General features: G+C 37.9%; 1 protein-coding gene and 1 long non-coding RNA gene across 2 annotated transcripts; both read left to right on the top strand.

Moving 5' to 3' along the window:
• Positions 1-356: 356 nt before the first annotated feature.
• Positions 357-5,815, top strand: LOC145326692 (snaclec 1-like). The gene is made up of 9 exons (XM_080170058.1): positions 357-383; positions 786-839; positions 1,229-1,291; positions 3,077-3,139; positions 3,358-3,424; positions 3,558-3,677; positions 4,330-4,419; positions 5,014-5,075; positions 5,744-5,815. The coding sequence occupies exons 1-9, from the start codon at positions 357-359 to the stop codon at positions 5,813-5,815; spliced, it is 618 nt and encodes a 205-aa protein (XP_080026184.1).
• Positions 5,816-18,651: 12,836 nt separating this feature from the next.
• Positions 18,652-20,394, top strand: LOC145325727 (uncharacterized). Its single transcript, XR_013881554.1, has 4 exons — positions 18,652-18,700; positions 19,203-19,389; positions 19,611-19,674; positions 20,201-20,394. It is a non-coding gene; the product is annotated as an uncharacterized LOC145325727 (long non-coding RNA).
• Positions 20,395-20,800: the final 406 nt, after the last annotated feature.

Consider the following 20,800-nt stretch of genomic DNA (forward strand, 5'->3'; position numbering starts at 1 on the left):
ACTTGTTTTAGTTTCTGTGAAATTAGAAACAATTTCAGCATTCATTTGTTTTTTCAAAACAGTTATTTTTATTTAAAAGTCTATAGACAAATAAATGGCCTGTACAAAGATGTTAGTTTGATAAAGTAGTCTTGGGTTGAGATGGATCAATAGCTTTTAAAAAAATTTAAAAAGAAATTAGTATATTTATTGTTTACCAAGACATGATTTAAATATCTATATTTCATTTTCTTACAAGCCATGTTGTTTGTTACTACTTATATCTTTTCAACAATGTTTAGTATTTTTGTAACCAAATCACAATGAAATATCTACTTTAGTCCAAACTTAATGTGCAAGAGAAACAGATCACTGAGATGGAAAATTCACAGAATGCTTTAAAGGTGTGTTTCTTTTATTCTATATCAGACAGATGGACAGATGGATGGACAGACATTAATCTACTTTGTATTATAGATATACTAGTGTAATATCTTATATTTCAATGCATTAGTAAATTATAACCTTGCAGAATCTAAAATATATTGTTAATAATGATACTGTAATGGCAAAAAGTTACTAGTTAAACTAAAGTTAATAGAATCTTAATCAAGGGGACATAATTATCCCCCAACCCTCCTGCCAAAGAATAGTTAATAGCTAATCTTTACCAACAGTTGTTAACAAATAGAAATCCCTTTGGCAAACTACTTCCATATCTTTACAATAATTTGGCAAAACATGTCAGGAACCTTCATTGTTAAATGTTAACAATGAATTATTTTTGACTAAAGTTTTTTTTTCAGGCTGAATTAGATGGAAAACAAAAGCCACAACAAGATATCATAGATACATTGAAGGTGGATATATATTTTTTTAATTAAAATAACCAACATAAAACATTATAAAAATATTTTTAAAGTAATAGTTGTTTGTTTGTAAAATTAATTTCTATCTGTACCAAAAGATGTTACTACTCATAAATTTTAAAGTTTTCCTTTTAGCAAATAGCAAAACTCGATTTGATTATCATTTTATAATGGCCATGTATTTTGTTGCTACTTATATCTTTTCAATTATACACCAATTCAAAAAGAAATGTAAATATCTATTGTTTTCCAAGACTTCTAAAAATATATACATCATTTTTTAATAGTCATGTGGTCTGTTGATATTAATGTTATATGTATGCCTGCAACAATTATTAGTGATTCTTTGTAATCAAATCACAATGGACTATTTACTTTAGACCACACTGGATGTGCAAAAGAAAAAGATCATTGAGATGGAAAATTCACAGAATGCTTTAAAGGTGTGTTTTTTATTCTATACCAGACAGATAGACATTAGGGCGGGTTCATATCGGAATTAGACAAAGAGGGGATGTGCACCATATAAACCTAACTTAGATAAAATTTCTGACCAAAAAAAGAATTTTTAAAAATTCAATTTTAGAATGCGACCACTTAAAAATGTATTACATTAATAAAAAGATATACAAAGATTACATTCAAGACCTATTATTATATCAGTTTCTATAAGTGCTAGAGGGCTAAATATTTTTGTGCATTTCCCCAGTTATATAATAAATTTCTGACTATAAGTCAGTCAAAGTCATATTTCGCTTCCTTACCCTGTATTTACCAACCTTTTACCAATGACCAGACATACAATTGTATTGCTATTTGTCAATGAGAGTAAAAAATTTATTGAATCAGACCTATGGCTTCATGGTGTTCCCAGGAATGGCCTTGAGGAATAGAATCAGGAACTTATGTCCGTTTCAAAATATCTCGTTCCTAGCCTTAGAAATGACTAAAAAACCACCAAGACTTAGGATAAATTTTTAATCATCCAGAGGTGTATTATACTCATAAAAATCATTTGCATATACCCGCTTTGGTCTCAGAAAAAAATGTCTAAAATAGACCCACCCTAATGGACATTGTTCTACTTTGTATTATAAATATACTAGTATTTTCTCATATATTTCAATGCTGTATTCATTATTAAATTATTACCTTACAGAATCTGAAATATATCCTTGACAACAATGTAATTTTTAGCTATGCTATTGCTATCTCTGATATTGTAAAGACAAATCTTGCCATTTACAGCATATAAATTAAAGTTACTATATTCTGCATAAAGGGTATTCTTTAACCCTACAGATCGGGCCCCAATTCCCACCTTAATAGATTGGGGGGGGGGGGGGGGCTCAAAGAGCCCCTCCCCCTCTATCTCGGCTCCTGGTACAGATAAAGACGTAAATTTTTTTTCTGGTGGTTCATGTGTATTTTTAGAGAAAATTACTTTTTCTAGTCATAGCAGTCAGACCGCTCCTTAGCCGTTTTTTAGCGGCCAGCCGCTAAATTTTAAAACAGCTGTAGAGCGGCCAATTTTGCAGCTAGGATGACCAAATTTTAGGACGAACTTTTATTTTTCATAACAAAAAAATTACTTTTTCTTATCATCGCCGAAAAACGGCAAATAACGGAAACCGCCATTTTCGGCGGTTACGGCGGTAAAACGGCGGGTGGCGGCGCAAATTAATATTTTTATCTGTTTATTATTGCTCAAGGATTTACCAAAAAAAATTATAGGTCTCTAGCTGTAATAGAAGCCACGATATTCATGATATATGTCTGTAGTAAAAGCTGGACAAAAATCGGTCATAAAGTCGGTCAGGGAGCGGTCAAACGGTCATAACACCACTTTTCTCAGATGGTCATTGATATCTAAGTATTCACCAAAAAAATCTCCATCTTACCTACAAAAAAAATTAGATTGAAAAAACCGGATCTGTAAGTGTTAAGCAAATATTAAATGTATAACATCCTTTCAATGTTATAATATTTCCAAATTAGATTTGATTTTTACCAATAGCTAGTAACAATACAAGTCAAAATAATAATATAATATTACAAAACTAAATTAAATCTTCACCAGCATCTGTTGAATTTTACAAATTTTAAAACTCAGGCAAAAAGCAAATTACATATATTTTCTAAAGTAATAACTATATGTTTGTAATCTGGATCTAATTATGTATCACAAGATCTGAGTAAAACATTACTAATTAATGTTGTTCTTTTAGAATGAAATCAGTGAAATGAAAAGAACATCACATTTACAACAAGATGTTACCATTCCTCTCCAGGTGAATTTATATTAAAGATATTGATAAACAGATAAGAATCATTTTATTCAAGTGATCTTTTCATAATAAAATCTATCTTTATTATAATTATTAATTCATTTTACCATAGTGGTGTCTAGACAAAAACAATGAAAGAATTATAGCAATCATGCAACATTATTTCCTATTTTTCCATAACTAACAATTAACATAGAACTAATAAATATTTTGCATTTTAGTCCACTTCAATCAAGCCAGACAGCAATGGATGTCAATCAAATGGATTTGATTATGACATGGGAACAGGTCAAATACATTTAGATTTGTCCTAGAAATTAATATTCAAAATGAAGAACATAATAAAAATAATTATCTTTAAACAAAAAAAAGATTAAGTTTTAAATTCATGTAAGCAGTTTTTAACCTTATTTCTATTAAGGAATTTGCTACAAATTAATTGAAGAACGTCTTACTTGGGATGCTGCCAGAAAAAAATGTCATGGGTGGAATGCTGAATTAATAAGCATCCACTCACAGCAAGAAAACAATTTTGTACACAGTAAGATAATTTTAAGGATTAGAAATTCATAAAATAATGGAATACACATAGACTTTGAGTATTTGAAAAAAATTCGTTTTTTAATTTTTGTAGTGCTTATTTCTAAAATGCCAAACCCAACAAGGATAACAACTTCCCTAAGCTGAATGGTCAAATAACAATTAAAAAAAGCTCACTACCTTATTATAAACAGAGGAATACAAATACATAGTACACAATTACATATACAACCAAAAGTATATAACAAACATTTATCCAGCATATTATGTTTTATTAAAAGAAAGTTATTAAAATTTGATATGGTAAACATTTTACATATTTTCAATCAAAATTTGGGGGTCAATTGTCATGGTATAAACTCATTAGAAATGAACAGCATAATGTTTAAACGTAGTAAATGAAAAGAATAGAAAAGATTTTAATTATGATTAATATTTACACTAATCAAGGGGATGATTATGTCATTATCTGTATGTTTAACTAATTGCATGATCGAAATGAGAAGATTACAGGCAATACCATCTGAAATAGCTGGAATACTTTTATTTTGCTTAATAGTAATCCATTCTGTGGCTTCTATTCTCTTCATTAAAAGCCCCTAAACACTAAGGAAAAAGCCATTTTAATATTATATTTCTTAAAATCTATATAGGCATCGCTAAATCATTAAGTTCTGCTATCTGGATTGGCTTGAATGATCAAGCCCAAGAGGGGTCTTTCGTATGGGCCGATGAAACCTCAGGTAAAGTTTACACTTTTTATATCTTTAAAACATAATACAGTAAATAAAATTTTATATAAAAGCAAAACTTAACCCATCAGATTAACAGACCTACAAACCTTAACAAATGTAGAGCAACAATGCAATTAATATTCACTATTAGTTAGAAGTTTGAATCAAAATTCCTTACAAATCTATCCCAAGATTATTTAAATACAGGATGCCTTATAAGGGACAAACTTACAATTTACAACTTGATTATAGAGATGCTCTGCTTATAACATTAAAGCTTATTATAAATAAAATATATATTCTAGAAGTAACAATCATATAGAAAGGGGGATAGGAGGGAAGTTGGTGGTTTAAGGTGTACTAACAAAGTAGATAAAAATCTTTCCATGACCTATAAGACTCTACATTGTAAATTATGGCCATATTGATCCAGCAGGTTGCAAGACAAAAGATAGACTGGCAAAAACACATAGTGCCTATACTTTAGTAAAAATCTTTAGGATCAAGTAGAAGTTATGAGTTATTTTATATTCACATATTTAACATATTTTGTAAAGGAACTTTGTTACTATTGGTCATAATTATCCTTGTCACATATTGTAGTTGGATACAAAAATTGGTATAGTAATCAACCAAATGGAGGGCGAGATCAAAACTGTGTTGTGGTAAGTTTATTTCTTATTCTTATTGGGAAATCAAAATAAAAATCACAATTTTGATCTCAATATTTCTTGTGTAAGTTCATGTAGAGTTGTCTGTAGATACATATAATATATATATTACAAAATATTTTGAATCATGGAAAGAAGATAAAGTAATGGGTTTTGTCCTATTTTCCCAGTAGCTTTTGATAGGTTATTTTAGGTTAGGCAAATGTTAATGATTGACCCATAGGGTTAGGAAATTGGCCATGCAGGGTTAGAGCCCCCTGCAGGTGCTAGAATTAAGAGAAATGCTAGTGTTAAAATACAAAAAAAACCCTGTACTTTGGTATGGTATTATGGTATTTTTAACCCTAATAAAATATCTAAATGGAAATCTTAGTGGTACACTTTAATATCAAATAAAATTACCAGTCTAACTAAATATATAATATCAAAGACTTACAACAAATGTATTCCTTTAAGATGGTAAATTTGATTGATATTATTGTTAAAGTTATAACCAAAATAAAGCAAAGCTATTATAAACTAAAATTTACCATATAATAATTATATTCTAATATTAATATTATAAAACTAATCTTATGTTGCTATAGTAACAGTATGGGAGTTGAACAAAGTTTATATAATACAAACATAAGATTTAGAATATGTGTTATGTGTATTTGTAGGTATCATCTGGTGATGGCACATGGGCTGATTATGGATGCAATGGCAAAACATCATCCATATGTAAAATGTAATAATGTAATTGAGTTGCTTCTTATGAATAAAAGCTTGAATTATATATCTTAAACTGTTATTAATTGATTAAGTTTTAATACTTTTATGTGTTATGCCTGGTTAAGAAACAAAACATTCCCTGATTTCTCATAATTATTGGTATGTGATTGACAAGATAGCAGTAGGAAAAAAACAAGAAAACAAAATAATTATAATAAGAAATGATAATAAAACAAAATAGAATTATATAAATTAAATAATAAGAAATCTAAATGACTTGACAATATAAGCTACTCTGTAAATAAGTTGTGTCTGAAATCATTGTAAAGAAATAATATCAACATATTTTTCAGTATCTAATGTGTTACAGTTTCTATATCTTAATCTGTCTCTGTTCATATTAATAAAGGGGAGAGTTTTATCAATATTTTACTAATCAAAAAATAAAAATAATAAAAAAAGAAAATAATGAAAATCATATAAAAATACTATTAATGTAATTTGACATTTATAACATACAGAAGCCTCATCATCAGCTGCGTTCCTGTGGAAACCATCTAATTATATATCAGCCACAGTCATCTAACTAAACTGCTTTTTACAGCTGAAGATTTTGAAATATTCATTCAAACAGCTTAGGCATTCAATAGCATACACAACTAACAGCATAGATTGGATAAAATTTGGTAGCTTTGAAAAAGAAACAGCTATCCCACTTCAATACAATGGTTTTCAGCTACAGCCATCAAATTTTAAAATTTAAATGTGTAATATCTCTATATCTATGTATCAAAATAAAAACATGCCTATATAAGGAACCTACTTTTAAACATCTTACTATACATCCAGTGTAGGAAGGGACATTAGAGTGTAAACCATACTGGTATTTAAAGTTTAAAAAACTTTGGGCACATTTCTAAATCTTAATTTGTTGGTTCAAATTAGCAGAGGCAAACTTTAGTCAAGGGTTTTATTTTCAATTTCATGCACAGTCTCTGATTAAAATTCTACCTTTAAAAATGCTTTTAAAAAATTAGTATTGACCACAACAAGAATTTTTTCCTTATTTCCTGAAATTCATATTTTTGCTTGGATAAGACAATGGCCAATAAATTGGTGTAAATCCCCAATGATGGTAAACAAAATGACTCCTTTGTAGATTAAAATTAGTGGTTGAAATGTTTAGACCCTGAATGGACCAATCATAGTTCAATAAAAGTTGCTCAGCCAACAAATAAGAAAACAATTTAATGAAATTTTAGGGACTAGTATAATAAACAGCCCAATGTCCACTCCCTACCTGTTTTTTGTCAGCAAAATTATCTAAAGGGTGTGCAAAAAAAAATGCGGACCTTTCTAAAATTTAGATTGGGCGGCTTGTGTTAATAGTAGAAAAACGTTATGCATACTGCTAGAACCGCTATGAAGTCTATTTTTGGGAAATATAAAAACGATTCCTGTGCTACATATAGTTTAGGAGCTATGTGGTAAAATGTCCCAACTGGCTTAAAACTTGACTTGCGAGTAAATCATTAAAGATTAAATTAAAGGTTATGCAAATAAAAATACGTACATTTTTAAAATTCTAATTGCTCAGCTTGTGTTAATGGTAGAAAAATGTTTTGCATACCAATGGAATCGCTATAAACTCTATTTTTTGAAAATATAAGAACCATTCATGTGCTATGTATAATTTATGGGCTATATGGTAGAATGTCACAACTGACTTAAAACTCGAAAAAAAATTTCCACTTTTCTCATATTTATCAATACAGCTTCTAAACTAGAAATAGCACAAATAGAACTTATGATGGTTCTAACAATATACATAGCATTTTTTTACTATTCACATAAGCCGAGCAGTTTGAATTTTAAAAATGTCCGCATTTTTGCACACTCTTTTTTTATCTTTAATGATTTACTCGCAAGTCAAGTTTTAAGTCAGTTGGGACATTCTACTACGTAGCTCCTAAACTATAAGTAGCACAGTAATGGTTTTTATATTTCCATAAAATAGACTTCATAACGGTTCTAATGGTATGCACAACGTTGTTCTACTAGCAACACAAGCCGCACAATTTGAATTTTTAAAAAAAATTAAAATTTATATACTTTAATCTTTAATGATTTACTCGCAAGTCAAGTTTTCATCTGCTAGCATATTTTATTTTCAAAGACCCAATTGAGAGTCAGCACAAGGTCATTGGGATGGGTGGATATAGTTATTTAACCCCTTCCCCCTCTAGTGTTTTACTCTAATATTATGATCATATAAAGCTCCCAAGGGGAAGACCAATATTATATTTATTGAGGGGGGGGGGGGGTGAAGGGTTTCCATAGGATTATTAAGTTATTCTTCGCCAAATTAAATTGCTCTCAATGTTTGTTTTAGCGAAATAACATTATAACACTAAAAATTTAAATACTAGAAATTTACAAATGTTTGAAAACAAATTTATTGGCAAAGCTACTCTATATAAGTGATCAATTTTTTTTCCTTCCTTACTTCTTTATGTCTACTATACCTGTATCAATGATCTCTAAAAGTTCTTAATCTCTCACTATTTCCTTCTCTCACCTTTTTTTCTCTCTTTCTTTCTCTCTCTCTCTCTCTCTCTCTCAATTTCTAAGGCGAAGCTTTTCTATAAATAGGGTTGATCCAAACTTCCAAACTGCTTATTTTGTTAATTTTAAATATGAAAATTTTGTCCTATTAATTTCAAACTTTGCATGGTGTAGTAGTTTGGTATGATTAAGAAAGCGTAGCAACTCTGTTATCATTACTAGAATTACCTTGTCCGTACGTCATATTTAAACATGATGATTTTAACTTTTTTAACAAAAATTTGTGTAACTTAGCACTAGGGAAGATGAAGGGGTCTAAAACTTTCTAATGACTTAACTTTGAAATGGTGCTCTAACCTAAAAATAGATATAATTCTTCCCTTGACCTATGTGAAGCTTTACTGCTAAGGAAACCATATCGGGGAGATCCTTTGCTACAAACACACAGAGACCCACACACACAAATCTTGTTACTTTTCTTTTTGTTAAGGATAAATGTGTTTGTAAACTTTTACAGCAGCTGGATGTATAAGTTAAACGAGATTCGGAGGAAAACTATCAAACTAGCCTAAAACTATCAAACGGAAGATGAAAAATGGACTGAAACCATCCTTGGACTTGTGTTAAGCTTTATGAAAATTGAAAAGTCGATGGGTTCAATAATTAAAAAGATTTCAATTATTAGATATGCGGCAAGATATGCTAATGAAATGAACCTCCCATATTGTAAGATCTGTTGCACTAATTTTTCCTCAATATACATAAAAGTAATCCAGGGCAGGTTTCTGGCTAAGACCTAAAGTGTGAACCTAAATAAGTCTGCTATAATTAGTTAAATTAATTTTCTTTCAGGTTTAGAAAAATTGTCCTAAATCTGGGTTGCTTACATGGACTTAATTTATTGGCCTGGTTGTTCATCCAGTAGGAGGGGAGGGACGAAAAGGGGGCAAGACAGATGCATGTTTTCCACATGATTAATTTTAGTTTTGTTGGCCCCGAGGACCCGAATGGGCAAAGCTATATTTCATTATGGCTCAGAACCGGTTCTAATCATCCAATACTATTAATCAGTTAAGAAGCCATACTGGAAAAATATTTGTTTTCTTAATGAAACTGAAGTTAATTGTTGTGAGGGGCAAATCTGCATGTTTCCATGCATATTACTATTATGTTTTATGTTTTATAACAATCATGCTTTTCCTTCATGATAAAGATAAAACATTTCATGGGACATAATATCAAAAAAAGGATAACAACATCCAAAGGTAGCAAAGCAAATGTGATAACTATTATTATTTGAAAAAATCATCATACAGTTAGTTCTGATTCCTGGAACAAATGGGCATAAATTTTTGTTTAGGATTCTAAATACAGTGTTTTTTTTTATGAGAACTTTTTTGAAAGCAATTTTACCCCACTTATAGTTATCAGAATTTAATGATTAATGGCTTATTTTCTTCGTTTTTTAAGGGAAATTATGAAACAACCAAAAAAAATTACAGTTTTTGTTGAAAAAGTACAGAAAAGCTTAGGTGTCAACATCTAAAAATAGTTTTAGCGCATTTTTCTTATGTTCAAATATTCTACCTTTTGCAAGAATGGCTGCAAAACGCTTCAAAGTTGAGATATAGAGCTATAAATTTATACAGATACTGTGGTATCCGCCGAGGATAAATGGCAGACACCGGAGTTCAATTAGATTACGGCAGTGTAACAGACGTGGACACCTTACTATAGAGAAGCTACGCTTCTCTAGCATTCACTAGATAATGATCAACATCTATTTCAGTTGTCACTTTATTGAAGGTTTAAAAGATACTGAAGATATATACAACAAACAATAATTACATGGATAGGAATAAATAATCATAACATAAAAGCATCATAATACATATACAATGGTCAGTTTGGGCAATAATGATCCCCCATCCCTGAAAAGGGTGGGGGAGAATTAAGAATACAGTTAACCATAATAAACATGACAGATTCAATCATTAATTTTAAGCAGAGGGAGGGGGTCGCTAGACCCCTTCCCCAGGACTCGGGGGGAGGGCCATTGACCCTCCACCGAACCCTAGATCAGGGGTGCCATAGGCATGGCTCACGGTTGCCGAATACCACAACTCTCCCCTCGGAAGGCTGGGAGATGGTTTCCCTACCAGACTTCCGACAGTGGTTGAGGCCTTCGGTCCGCTCCTTAGGGCTAAGATATATATACAAACGATAATGATTCAATGGAATCCTAGTGGTGAGTGTCTTCTTAGGGTTGATGGGCTCCCAATGTGGGGTAGAAGGCAGAGGCTGGCTTGGGTTGGACACGTTGGTCAGCGCCGGCAGGTATCAGGTTGGCTGGTGGCACAGTTGTTGCTGGAACGGTCAGCAGCGGGGCCTGCTGGTTGTTGTTGGCAGCGGCTGGGGCGCTGGCTGCCAGGTTAATCGTCTGAGCAGCGGCCTGTCCCCCTGAGGGGCCGCGGGGTCGGCCAGAGGGCGGTCCTGGCCTACCTGGGCGGTCATGCCCGCTGTCAGTTGATTTCATAGACACCATTTCCTCGGCTGCTTCCCTGCCGATGGGAATGGCATCCCAGTCCACTGAAAAGTCCCGGGACTTGGCATGGTTGAGCCTGGCTCTAGCTAGCGCTTTCCTATACAAAGCTGGATGGTACAGGAACACTTGTGATATCGCATTCAGGGCTGCCCGGACTCCTCCTTGTGCTGCTGCCAGGGAAATGATGGTTAGGTCCCCCAGCAGTTTGAGGATCAACAACAGCAAACACAGTATGGCTGCGCCATCTCCCCACTCGTGGATGGCTTGTCTAAATCCAGCCCAGACATCCAGGGCTGCCTCTCCTTCCTCCGCCAGTCGGTCAATGTTGTAGGACACTATCCCATGGTCTCCTGTGGCCGAACAGCTGCCTTGCTGAACGCAGGAGCCATAGGATAGGCCGGTCAGCATGGCACTCTTGTATGCTGGGAACGCCAGCAGTTGTTGCCAGTCGTTCAACTCAGCCTGCGAATACAAGCCACCTGAACTGAAGTCATCTAAGGGTTCTGTCAACAATTGCTTAGGCGTATCCAGCGGGGGTGGCCTTTTCTTGGGAGCGGGGGTTAACTCTATCCAGCCTTCCTCCGCGTGCACAGTCAGGGGGTAGGTGGAGGAGCAGGGAATCTTGGTGGCGTGTTCACTATATACCCGTGTCACAGCGTCTACAAAACCTGTGGGCTCTACTGGCACTTTGTCCCAACACTCCTTGTGTTCGCGGACAACGTATTTATGACGTTGGCAGGTCAGCTGCAGCAGGATGTCTCCCCTCAGTACCGAGAACGTGCTCCCCTGGACACGCACCGGGTGGGCCGGGTCTAGTTGCTGGAGCTTCCAGCAGTTGGCCGCTACTTCTTCTGCTGCGGTGCTTTTCATGCGCGTTTCCAGGGTAAACCCAATATACCCTGCATGTATTTGTGCTTGAAGGGGAATGTCAACATCCCTGGCCGACACTCTGGGCAGCGCAGCCGCGGCTGGGTCAGCTGCCACGAACAACGCTGGATGGTTTGTGGCATGGGCCTTGAAGTCGCAGTTCACAATCGAGGTGGGGTTGGTCATGTTGATGAAAAACTGGGCCTGATGGTCAACCAGATATGCATCCATCACCAGGCTGGGCTGGAGGCTGCGGATCAGCCTCAAGGGGCAATCTCTTCCCAGGTGGTCCCACACGTAGGTTGCTTCCCCAGTGATGCAGGACAGCTCAGAATGGGGACACTCTAGGGTCAGGTGGTCAGACTGGGACTCCACCCGTCCATCCTACACCACATAGGTCTCCTCCTTGACCAGCAGCCGTCGCTCCTGGAGCACTAATTCGTTGCGGTATAGCTGGCCCTCGAAGTGGACGTCCTCCCCTTTACAACCCACCCCCTCGGGGCTGTTGACGAGGGCGCCCACCATATCGATGGTGAAGAACAGGGGATGGTTCAGCTGGAACGTCAGTGGCTGGGTCTTGCCTTGCAACGTGTAGACTCGGTTCCTGGCCAGGTCTCGGCACGCTTCTGGGTCTATCTTGGTTGGCCTCATGAGGGTGGGGACCGAGGTCACCTTGAGGTGACCCCATACTCCACACCTGAATGTCCACTAGGACACGGTGAGCTGACAACTGTACCCGGTGGTTTCCCTCACCTTGACTTGCTGCAGGACGTGTATTTCATGGCCCAGGGGCACCTCCTGGTGTAGGGGCTCCGTGTTACACATCTTTTCTTTATTGTAGGATGTGACATGGGTGGGGTTGGCACAGTCCCATCCCACCAGGACGTAGCTGGTTTTAGGCCACACGGCTGCCAGCAGGAGGCCCCACAGGACCATCCACCAATGGGAGAGGCTTCCAGGCAACCATCTTCCTCGTACACGCGGCTGGGGATCTTCAGCTCTGGTCACGGCTGCTTCTTGGGACTGGACACGGCTGGGCTGCTCCTGGCTAGATACAAGTTTCCATTGAGCGTTATCTGTATGCGGCCGAGGCACCCCGATACCCTCCCCAATGACAGACTGGCAAGCGACTGGCACTTGCCTGGGTGTCGGCTCCCCTAGCCCCAAGTGCTCCCTTCCCTTGTCCAAAGCATGCCCAGTGGCATGGGGCTGAAGTGCATGTGGCACAGGCTCGCCCTTACTCACTTCCCTCCCCTGCCCTAGGAACTCAGGTGCATGTGGCACAGGCAAGTCCTTATTTTCCCGAATTTCAATCTCCCCAGCCTCTGGTGCAGGGGGCACAGGCAAGGCTGGGTGTTTACAATATCTTGGATACAACACATTTAACAAATTCAACTTATCCTGATGTTGAGCAGCTGGGTTCCCTTGGCTGGCAGGGGGCTCTGGATGGCATGTAGCTGGGCTCTCCCTGCAGGCTGGTGGCGCTGGCTGACTGGGGGTGACGGGTGTCACCCCTTCCTCTGGGACCGCTGGCTCGTTCCAGGACTCAGGTCTCTCGGTGGCGGCGACGGTTGTCGCCCCAGACATCAGGTTGGAGGCTGGCTCGTTCCAGGATCCAGGTATCTCGGTGGCGGCGACGGTTGTCGCCCCAGGCACCAGGTGGGAGGCGCTGGATAGCACCCCCCCATCATCCCAGGTGGCGACGCCGGGTGGCGTCCCATACATCGATGCAGAGGCGCTGGCTAGCACCTCCTGCCTCTCTCGTTCGGCGGCTGCCAGGGCCTCCCCATACACCGTCTCAGGGACGCTGGGCAGCGCCCCTCCACTCTTGCTGGGTAGGCTCAGTCGGGCAGGTTCCATCATGTTGAGGCTAAAAGGCTGGGGCCTCAGCACCTCTGGCTCGGCTATGTTGTTGGATTGTATCAGCTCTGGCCCCAGATGGTTAAGACTGAAGCCTAGGCCAACCTGGTTGGGTTCAGCCGCGCCGCCCAGTACATTGATCCTAGCTGGGACAGTCCCAAACTGCGGCATCCCATCGGCTCGGTCCGCAGCTCTGGGGGCGGCTGCTTGCTGCTGTGGTGCTGGGGGCGCGCTCCCTTCCATGTTGGCCACTCTGCTGGGCTTCCCTGGAGGGGCACCCTTATCGGCGGTGCGCCTGCGGCTGGCTACCTGGGCCCAGTCGGCTCTACAATCGGCCGCCATGTGACCGTCATAGTGGCAGCGCTCACACTTGGCAGAACGGTCACGGCGTGGCTGGGTGCGTCTCTCCTCTAGGCTAACTTCCACAGGCGTTGGGCAGTCTCGAGCTCGGTGGCCTCTCCCCTGGCAGCGGAAGCAGCGACCTGGGACCTTGTCATCTGGAGCGACCTTCCCCATCTGGTGGAGACCCGGAGCCAAGGAGCCAATCTCCATTGGCTCCGACTCGTCATATTGGGGCAACTGGATGCAAGCAGATCCAGTCAGCCCTTCGGTCGAGTCCACTAAGCACACGCCTTCCTTCAGTTGCTTAGTAACCATGGTGACGGTAAACATGGCCTTACGAGTGTACTCAGGTACACTCGTAATTTCATGGTTCATCATGAGGCGTTTTACATTGGCGTTACGAATTCCACGATTTAATTCGTCCACCAACAACTCAAGATCCTCATGGTTGTAGGCGTCCCTATACAAGGCGCACTTGATATGTACGCTTGTATAGGTTCTGTCGAGTGTTGCTTGTAATCCCTAAACGCTTGTTTAAGCGTTTGGGATTCAAAAGCAGGGCGAAATAACAATTCACACTCGACCTTGACCTGTTCGTAGGTCAAGGCTTGGCCTGCCTCGCCAAACAGATGGGACGCCATTTCCGCCGCTTGCCCTACCAGTGACAGTAGGAGGGCATTGCGGCGGTTGAGGGAATCATGAGGTGGCACGCGGTAAGCCGCCCATGACATCTCGAGTCTGCGGATATGTGCCGACCAGGATTGCTTGGGCGGCCCTCTATACTCCGGCAGATTGCTCAGCATCAGCTTGCGGTACTCGGCTGGGGCCGGCTGAGGGTCATCCTGGAGCCATCCTGGGGCTTGGTCACCTCCTGGGGCTTGCTGCTGGTCCATTGGGTCAACGGTTCAACGGCGGGCACAAAGTTATACAGTACTAAATGAATGGTTTGTCACTTGAGGCTTTCTAGCCTAACAGCCAACACTGTTTGTATCACTAGGTTGGTAGTTTAGTTGCAAAGATATAACTTAGCTGTACTTATCACTGGTTAGGTGCTGAGGTTGTAGAGTAGGCTGGTAGGGGTAGATAGATGTTGAGGGTCTGAACTGCTGTCAGGAACTGATTGGGTTTTCCTTTATCACACTAGAGCTAGAAGGAGAGAAGCTTGTAATTCTTTATTTGCTAAAAATACCCCTGTTAAATGCTATGGAGTAGCTCCGCTCCGGTGTGTGTGTGTGTGTGTGCGTGAAATCTCCTGTCCTTGCAACGCGCGTCCGCACCGTCAAATCCGCGCACACGGGGAAAACGCGCTCTCACCCCTCAACTCGCTCTCTCATTGGTCCGCTTCGTCCGTTGAATTTATGATATTTTCCGCACTCTGTTGCGCTACCCGTGAATGGCGCTCTGTGTGTCCGCTCGCTAGCCCCACACTACAGACGGACTTAGTCTAGTGTGGGTAGGAAGGGGGAAGCGCGTGAGGGGACGGGGGTAACTCCGTCCGTTTCCCCTGTGAGGGAGGGAGGTAACTGTGTGCTGGTGTAATAGTGCCTTTTCTTCTTAATCCTAGGCTTATCTATTATATCACCCTGATTGTATTTGCCTTCAGTGGAGGGGGGCTCCTCCCTTTCCCTTGGAATAAGGGGTGTATTGTTGTTGTGCTGTGGGCTTGAGATGTTTTGATTGTATATCAGGGTCTTTATTATATTACATCTAGCTTCTATTTTTGTCCTTATCACAATTGCATAACAGATTTGTTTACCAACTCTGTTCTATTTTTAGATGTTATCACAATACACAATAAATCCAAGCCTGTTCTATTCTTAGATTTATCACAACACAACAATTTGTTTGCCAAGCTTTGCTCATAAATCTATTGTTTAGCCATCACACCAGGGTGGTAATCCCTGCAATGTAACATAATATCTGTTTTTCTAGATGGGTGGCTGCGTTGTAGCCTCTCAGGATACTTGGAGTTGACGTAGTTTTTCTCTGTTCTGGTGCACTACACTCGTATGTTGGCTCGCAGCTTGCAGCTATGTGGCATGTTTCAGCCTATCGGCGGCAGGGAATGTCCCGTCCTGCTAGCGCCGCTGATCCAAATCCGGCTGATGGCGGCAGGGAATGTCCCATCCTGCTAGCGCCACTGGTTCGGATCCTGCTATTTCTTGCAGTAAAGTTGGCCTATTTCCAGCCGTTTACACTTATTTGGCTTGTTTCAGCCGGTCCGCAGGCCTGTTTCAGCCCTTTGAGCGCTCAATTCTCCGTTAGATATCAGCGCTGCTCGCGGTTATTCGTCAAATTTCACTGTCTCGCTTCCACAACTGCCGGATGCAGAGTTAAACTTTGCTGTCCAGGGTGGGTAATTCAGGTTGCTTGCGTCAGTTTTGCCAGATTCACTGCTGGGAGTACCTTAGCCTCAGATGCGCGTCTGCTCTACACTTGTGGTTCGCCGTAATCTCACACAGCTGTCACCAAGTTGTGGTATCCGCCGAGGATAAATGGCAGACACCGGAGTTCAATTAGATTACGGCAGTGTAACAGACGTGGACACCTTACTATAGAGAAGCTACGCTTCTCTAGCATTCACTAGATAATGATCAACATCTATTTCAGTTGTCACTTTATTGAAGGTTTAAAAGATACTGAAGATATATACAACAAACAATAATTACATGGATAGGAATAAATAATCATAACATAAAAGCATCATAATACATATACAATGGTCAGTTTGGGCAATAATGATCCCCCATCCCTGAAAAGGGTGGGGGAGAATTAAGAATACAGTTAACCATAATAAACATGACAGATTCAATCATTAATTTTAAGCAGAGGGAGGGGGTCGCTAGACCCCTTCCCCAGGACTCGGGGGGAGGGCCATTGACCCTCCACCGAACCCTAGATCAGGGGTGCCATAGGCATGGCTCACGGTTGCCGAATACCACAATACTATAGAATAGGTCAAAGTTTGAAGGCCATATCTCAATCAGGGAGAAAGTACTGGCCCCCCAAAGTCGACTACTGAAAATCCAATTTTGAGCATAAGAAAAATGCGCTAAAACCATTTTTAGATGTTGTCACCTAAGTTTTTAATTTTCAACTTTACTGTACTTTTTCAACAAAAACTGTAATTTTTTTGGTTGTTTCATAATTTCCCTTAAAAACGAAGAAAATAAGCCATTAATCATTAAATTCTGATAACTATAAGTGGGGTAAAATTGCTTTCAAAAAAGTTCTCATAAAAAAAACACTGTACTATATTGAATACACTTTTAACTTGTCTGTCTTATTTGATAAGCTTCGCTTTTTTATGCTTTGTTTAACTTTAAGTAATGGATTTATGATTACTTGGATCTTACACCAGATTTTCATGTTCTTTAATTAGGTGAACTCTTTAACGGGCCAAAATAATGATCTTCCAATCCCCTCCCCTCCGACCAATAAAAGTGAGGGGATATTGCAACAAAAATTGACACTAATTTTTCTCCTGTCATAATATCCATGTATATTCTACATCCTTTGTTTAAGTAATGCATTCTTTATCAAATTGAAATCTGGTTTTTAATTTATAAAATTGATATATATCACAATACAATTATAAGCTCACCCAAACTGTGACACTACTATCACACAAGTCTCTAGTAACTACTTTAGCTCTGTTGCAGAGATAGAGGAGACAATGAGCTGTTTATTTCACTAGTCCCCAAAGTTTTATAATTTTAAGTTTTCTCATTCGTTGGCTTTACAACATTGGGGTGAATTTTGATTGGTTCTTTATTCAAGTTGTTCAAACGTTTCAACCACCAATCTTAATCTACAGAAGGGTAAATTTTGTGTATCATTATTGGGGATGTACAATAATACATCAATTTATCGGCCATTGTCTTATCCCTTTAGATCCCTGTACTCTGTGTCTCATGGTGTTTTCACATTGTCGCACCACCCTCAATTTTAATTCATTGTCATTCTAATAGTCCCCCCTCTTCCCAAATTAATTTTTTGTTGCTTAAAAAAAGGGGTTGATTTCACAATCTCCCCCCCCCCTAATCCTTACCCTCTTTTATGACCTACAAACACACACACAAATAGTCAACCTACTACTTTACAGAATAGGATTGTTTGTATATAACCTAGTTTAATTGTTTTCTTTCCCAAAAGTTTGATAAGTAGGCTTCCTTAATAGCCGGCTTGCTACTTTTATTGAATCTTGATAAATTATTTCAAACTCGTAGTGTCCAAACTTTTAATGACATAAGAGACACTCTAATTTAAGATGAACTGATATTAGTTTCCGAAAGTGTGCGTAGCTTCCGCGTCCTATCTCAATATTTGCTACTAGCTAAAAAAGCTTCAAACTTAAAAATAATCAAAATTTGAAAAATTTAAATTTTTGAATGTATAATGTAGAAATCGTTTTTAAATTAAATCGCTTTTCCATTTGACCGGAGTCGCTTGAAAATAGGGTCTGGAATAATTGGGTTATCTGCTGTACACTTTAGGAAACTAGGGCTCGAATAGGAAATCCATTTCAGCTGACCTAATTTAAGTAGATACACATAGATTTATTGTCAATAGATGTAAAGATCTGTATCTATGTCATAAAAAATAATAGAATATCAAAACAAAACTTTTTTTTACGGTTTTATTGAATATATAATAAATGCTTATCACACTGTTATTAGTCCTTATCATTTTGTCATACAGAAAGGTTACACATTAAAGTTGCAAGGTATACATAAACTTTTTGATTAAATATTATTTCAATTTTATTTAAAATTTTGGGAATAGTCCCTTTCATGCCAACGCCGCTTAAGGGCCGATTCTTTGTATTTTCAAAATTGCTTTTGATTTTAATCTTCACAGAACAAGGGATAGAATAATAAATAAAAAAAATTGCAACAAATCTGTTTTAGAATTCTCTCTTTGGTAGTCTGTAAACATAGGGATTAAAAAAGGACTTGCAGAATAATTTATCTTCCATTTTCATATCCCCTCCCTGATATACATAAAACTGTGATGGAGACAGCGTAAAAAGGCGTCAAAAAGCTGACGTCAAACAATAAAATAACCAATGAGAGGCCAGTATAAATTTTACCATTGGTCAATTACAGTGTTAACTGACCTCTCATTGGTCAACTTTATTGTATGACATCTATTTTTTTGGTGCCACTTTAAGCTGTCTTACTGTGAGATATATGTAAAATTGCAATTCAATGTTTTATTCTTTTCAGGAAAGTTTGTACTAGATAGTACAGCCAGCTTTTACCAGCAGCAAAATTTAATTTGAAAAAAAATCACGAAACCTATTCGTTGCTGGGGGGCAACACGAAGTAAAATTGACAACCTTTACATCTGCCCCCCACATACTTTTTTAGATTTATTTCGCTTCTTGGCTATTCCTGGGATACAGCACAACAGGTAAACAAGTTCTCCTAATGTAATAAAACTTTGGGTACCAACGTTATAAATATTTGGGTACCAATGCAAAAAAAAGTTTGGATAGCAATACAATAAAACTTTGGGTACCAATGCAACAAAAAGTTTGGGTACCAATATAATAAAACTTTGGGTACCAATGCAACAAAAAGTATCCTATTATCTTATAACTATTTAGTTTATGTATATTTTATTCTTTTCAGGGAAGATTGACAGACCATTAACTATGTATAGGCCACACACACATAGAAGATACACCAACAATAGGTAAAAAGTCTTTAAAAGCGAAGCTTTTCTACAATTAGGGTCGTCTGTACGTCCATTCACATGATGATTCCTGTTAGGTATAATTCAGTACCTCTATTATTGTTACCAGAAAGTTTTTTTAAACAATGATTCCTAGGACATAAAGAATAATATTTTGAATAAGCATATCTAAGTAAGTATAGAAAGGATAAACATACATAAAAGCGAATATCTAAAAATCAAATGACATTATACCTTATCCTAAGAATCATCATTCAAACAAACTATAAAAAATAAACATGAATGTAAGATAAAATTTTAAGTTTCTGTTAATGATGCTACTCCTTTTGAATTGTATCTAATCATTATAGGAATCACTATTCAAAGTTAGAAATCAATAGGATGATTCTTAAATGACTAAATTAAGAGATGTATGGGACAGACAGGCGAACTGTTCCTTATTGCAGAAAAAAAACATTGCTTTTAAAAATAATTTCATTGTAAACTAAATTTTATTAATATTATTTCTAATATATATTTATTTAAGTGATTGGCAGCTACCAATCAGCTACCAGAGAGGATTTCACCACACCTCTCCCAAAAGAAGAATTTAAAAACACCATACCCCCCCCCTCCTCCCTGCCGTTCCTGTGCATGCCCCTCACTCCACCATCCAAAATAATTTAATTATTGTGATTTAATTTTTTTTATAATTAATATCTAATAAATTTTAATTGTTGATACCTCGTTGTAATTGTAGCTCTATTACTCTACTATGTGTAGATTGGTCTGTCTGTTTGTTTGTGGGTCTGTAATGTTTTCTTTTTACATTTTTTTTATAATTCTGTTTGAGCGCAAAGTTTTTTTTATTCCTTATATAGATATTTTTTGGGGATTTTAGTGAATTATAATAAGGGTTGATTCATTAGTTAAGTGTTCAAACGTTTCAACCACTAATTTTAATCTACAGAGGGCATAAGTTTTGTATTATCATTAGGGATGTACATCAATTTATCTGCCATTGTCTTATCCCTTTAGAACCCTGGTAGCATATCTATATAAGTATCCATGTCCCTCACTTAATTATTTTTGCCCATAGGGTCAGAGAGAGAGAGGTGACAATTTTTTGTCTGTTATACTAGTACCC

The sequence above is a fragment of the Acartia tonsa genome, chromosome 8 (assembly GCF_053477335.1).
Source record: "Acartia tonsa isolate MP-2025a chromosome 8, ASM5347733v1, whole genome shotgun sequence".
Taxonomy (NCBI): Eukaryota; Metazoa; Arthropoda; class Copepoda; order Calanoida; family Acartiidae; genus Acartia; species Acartia tonsa.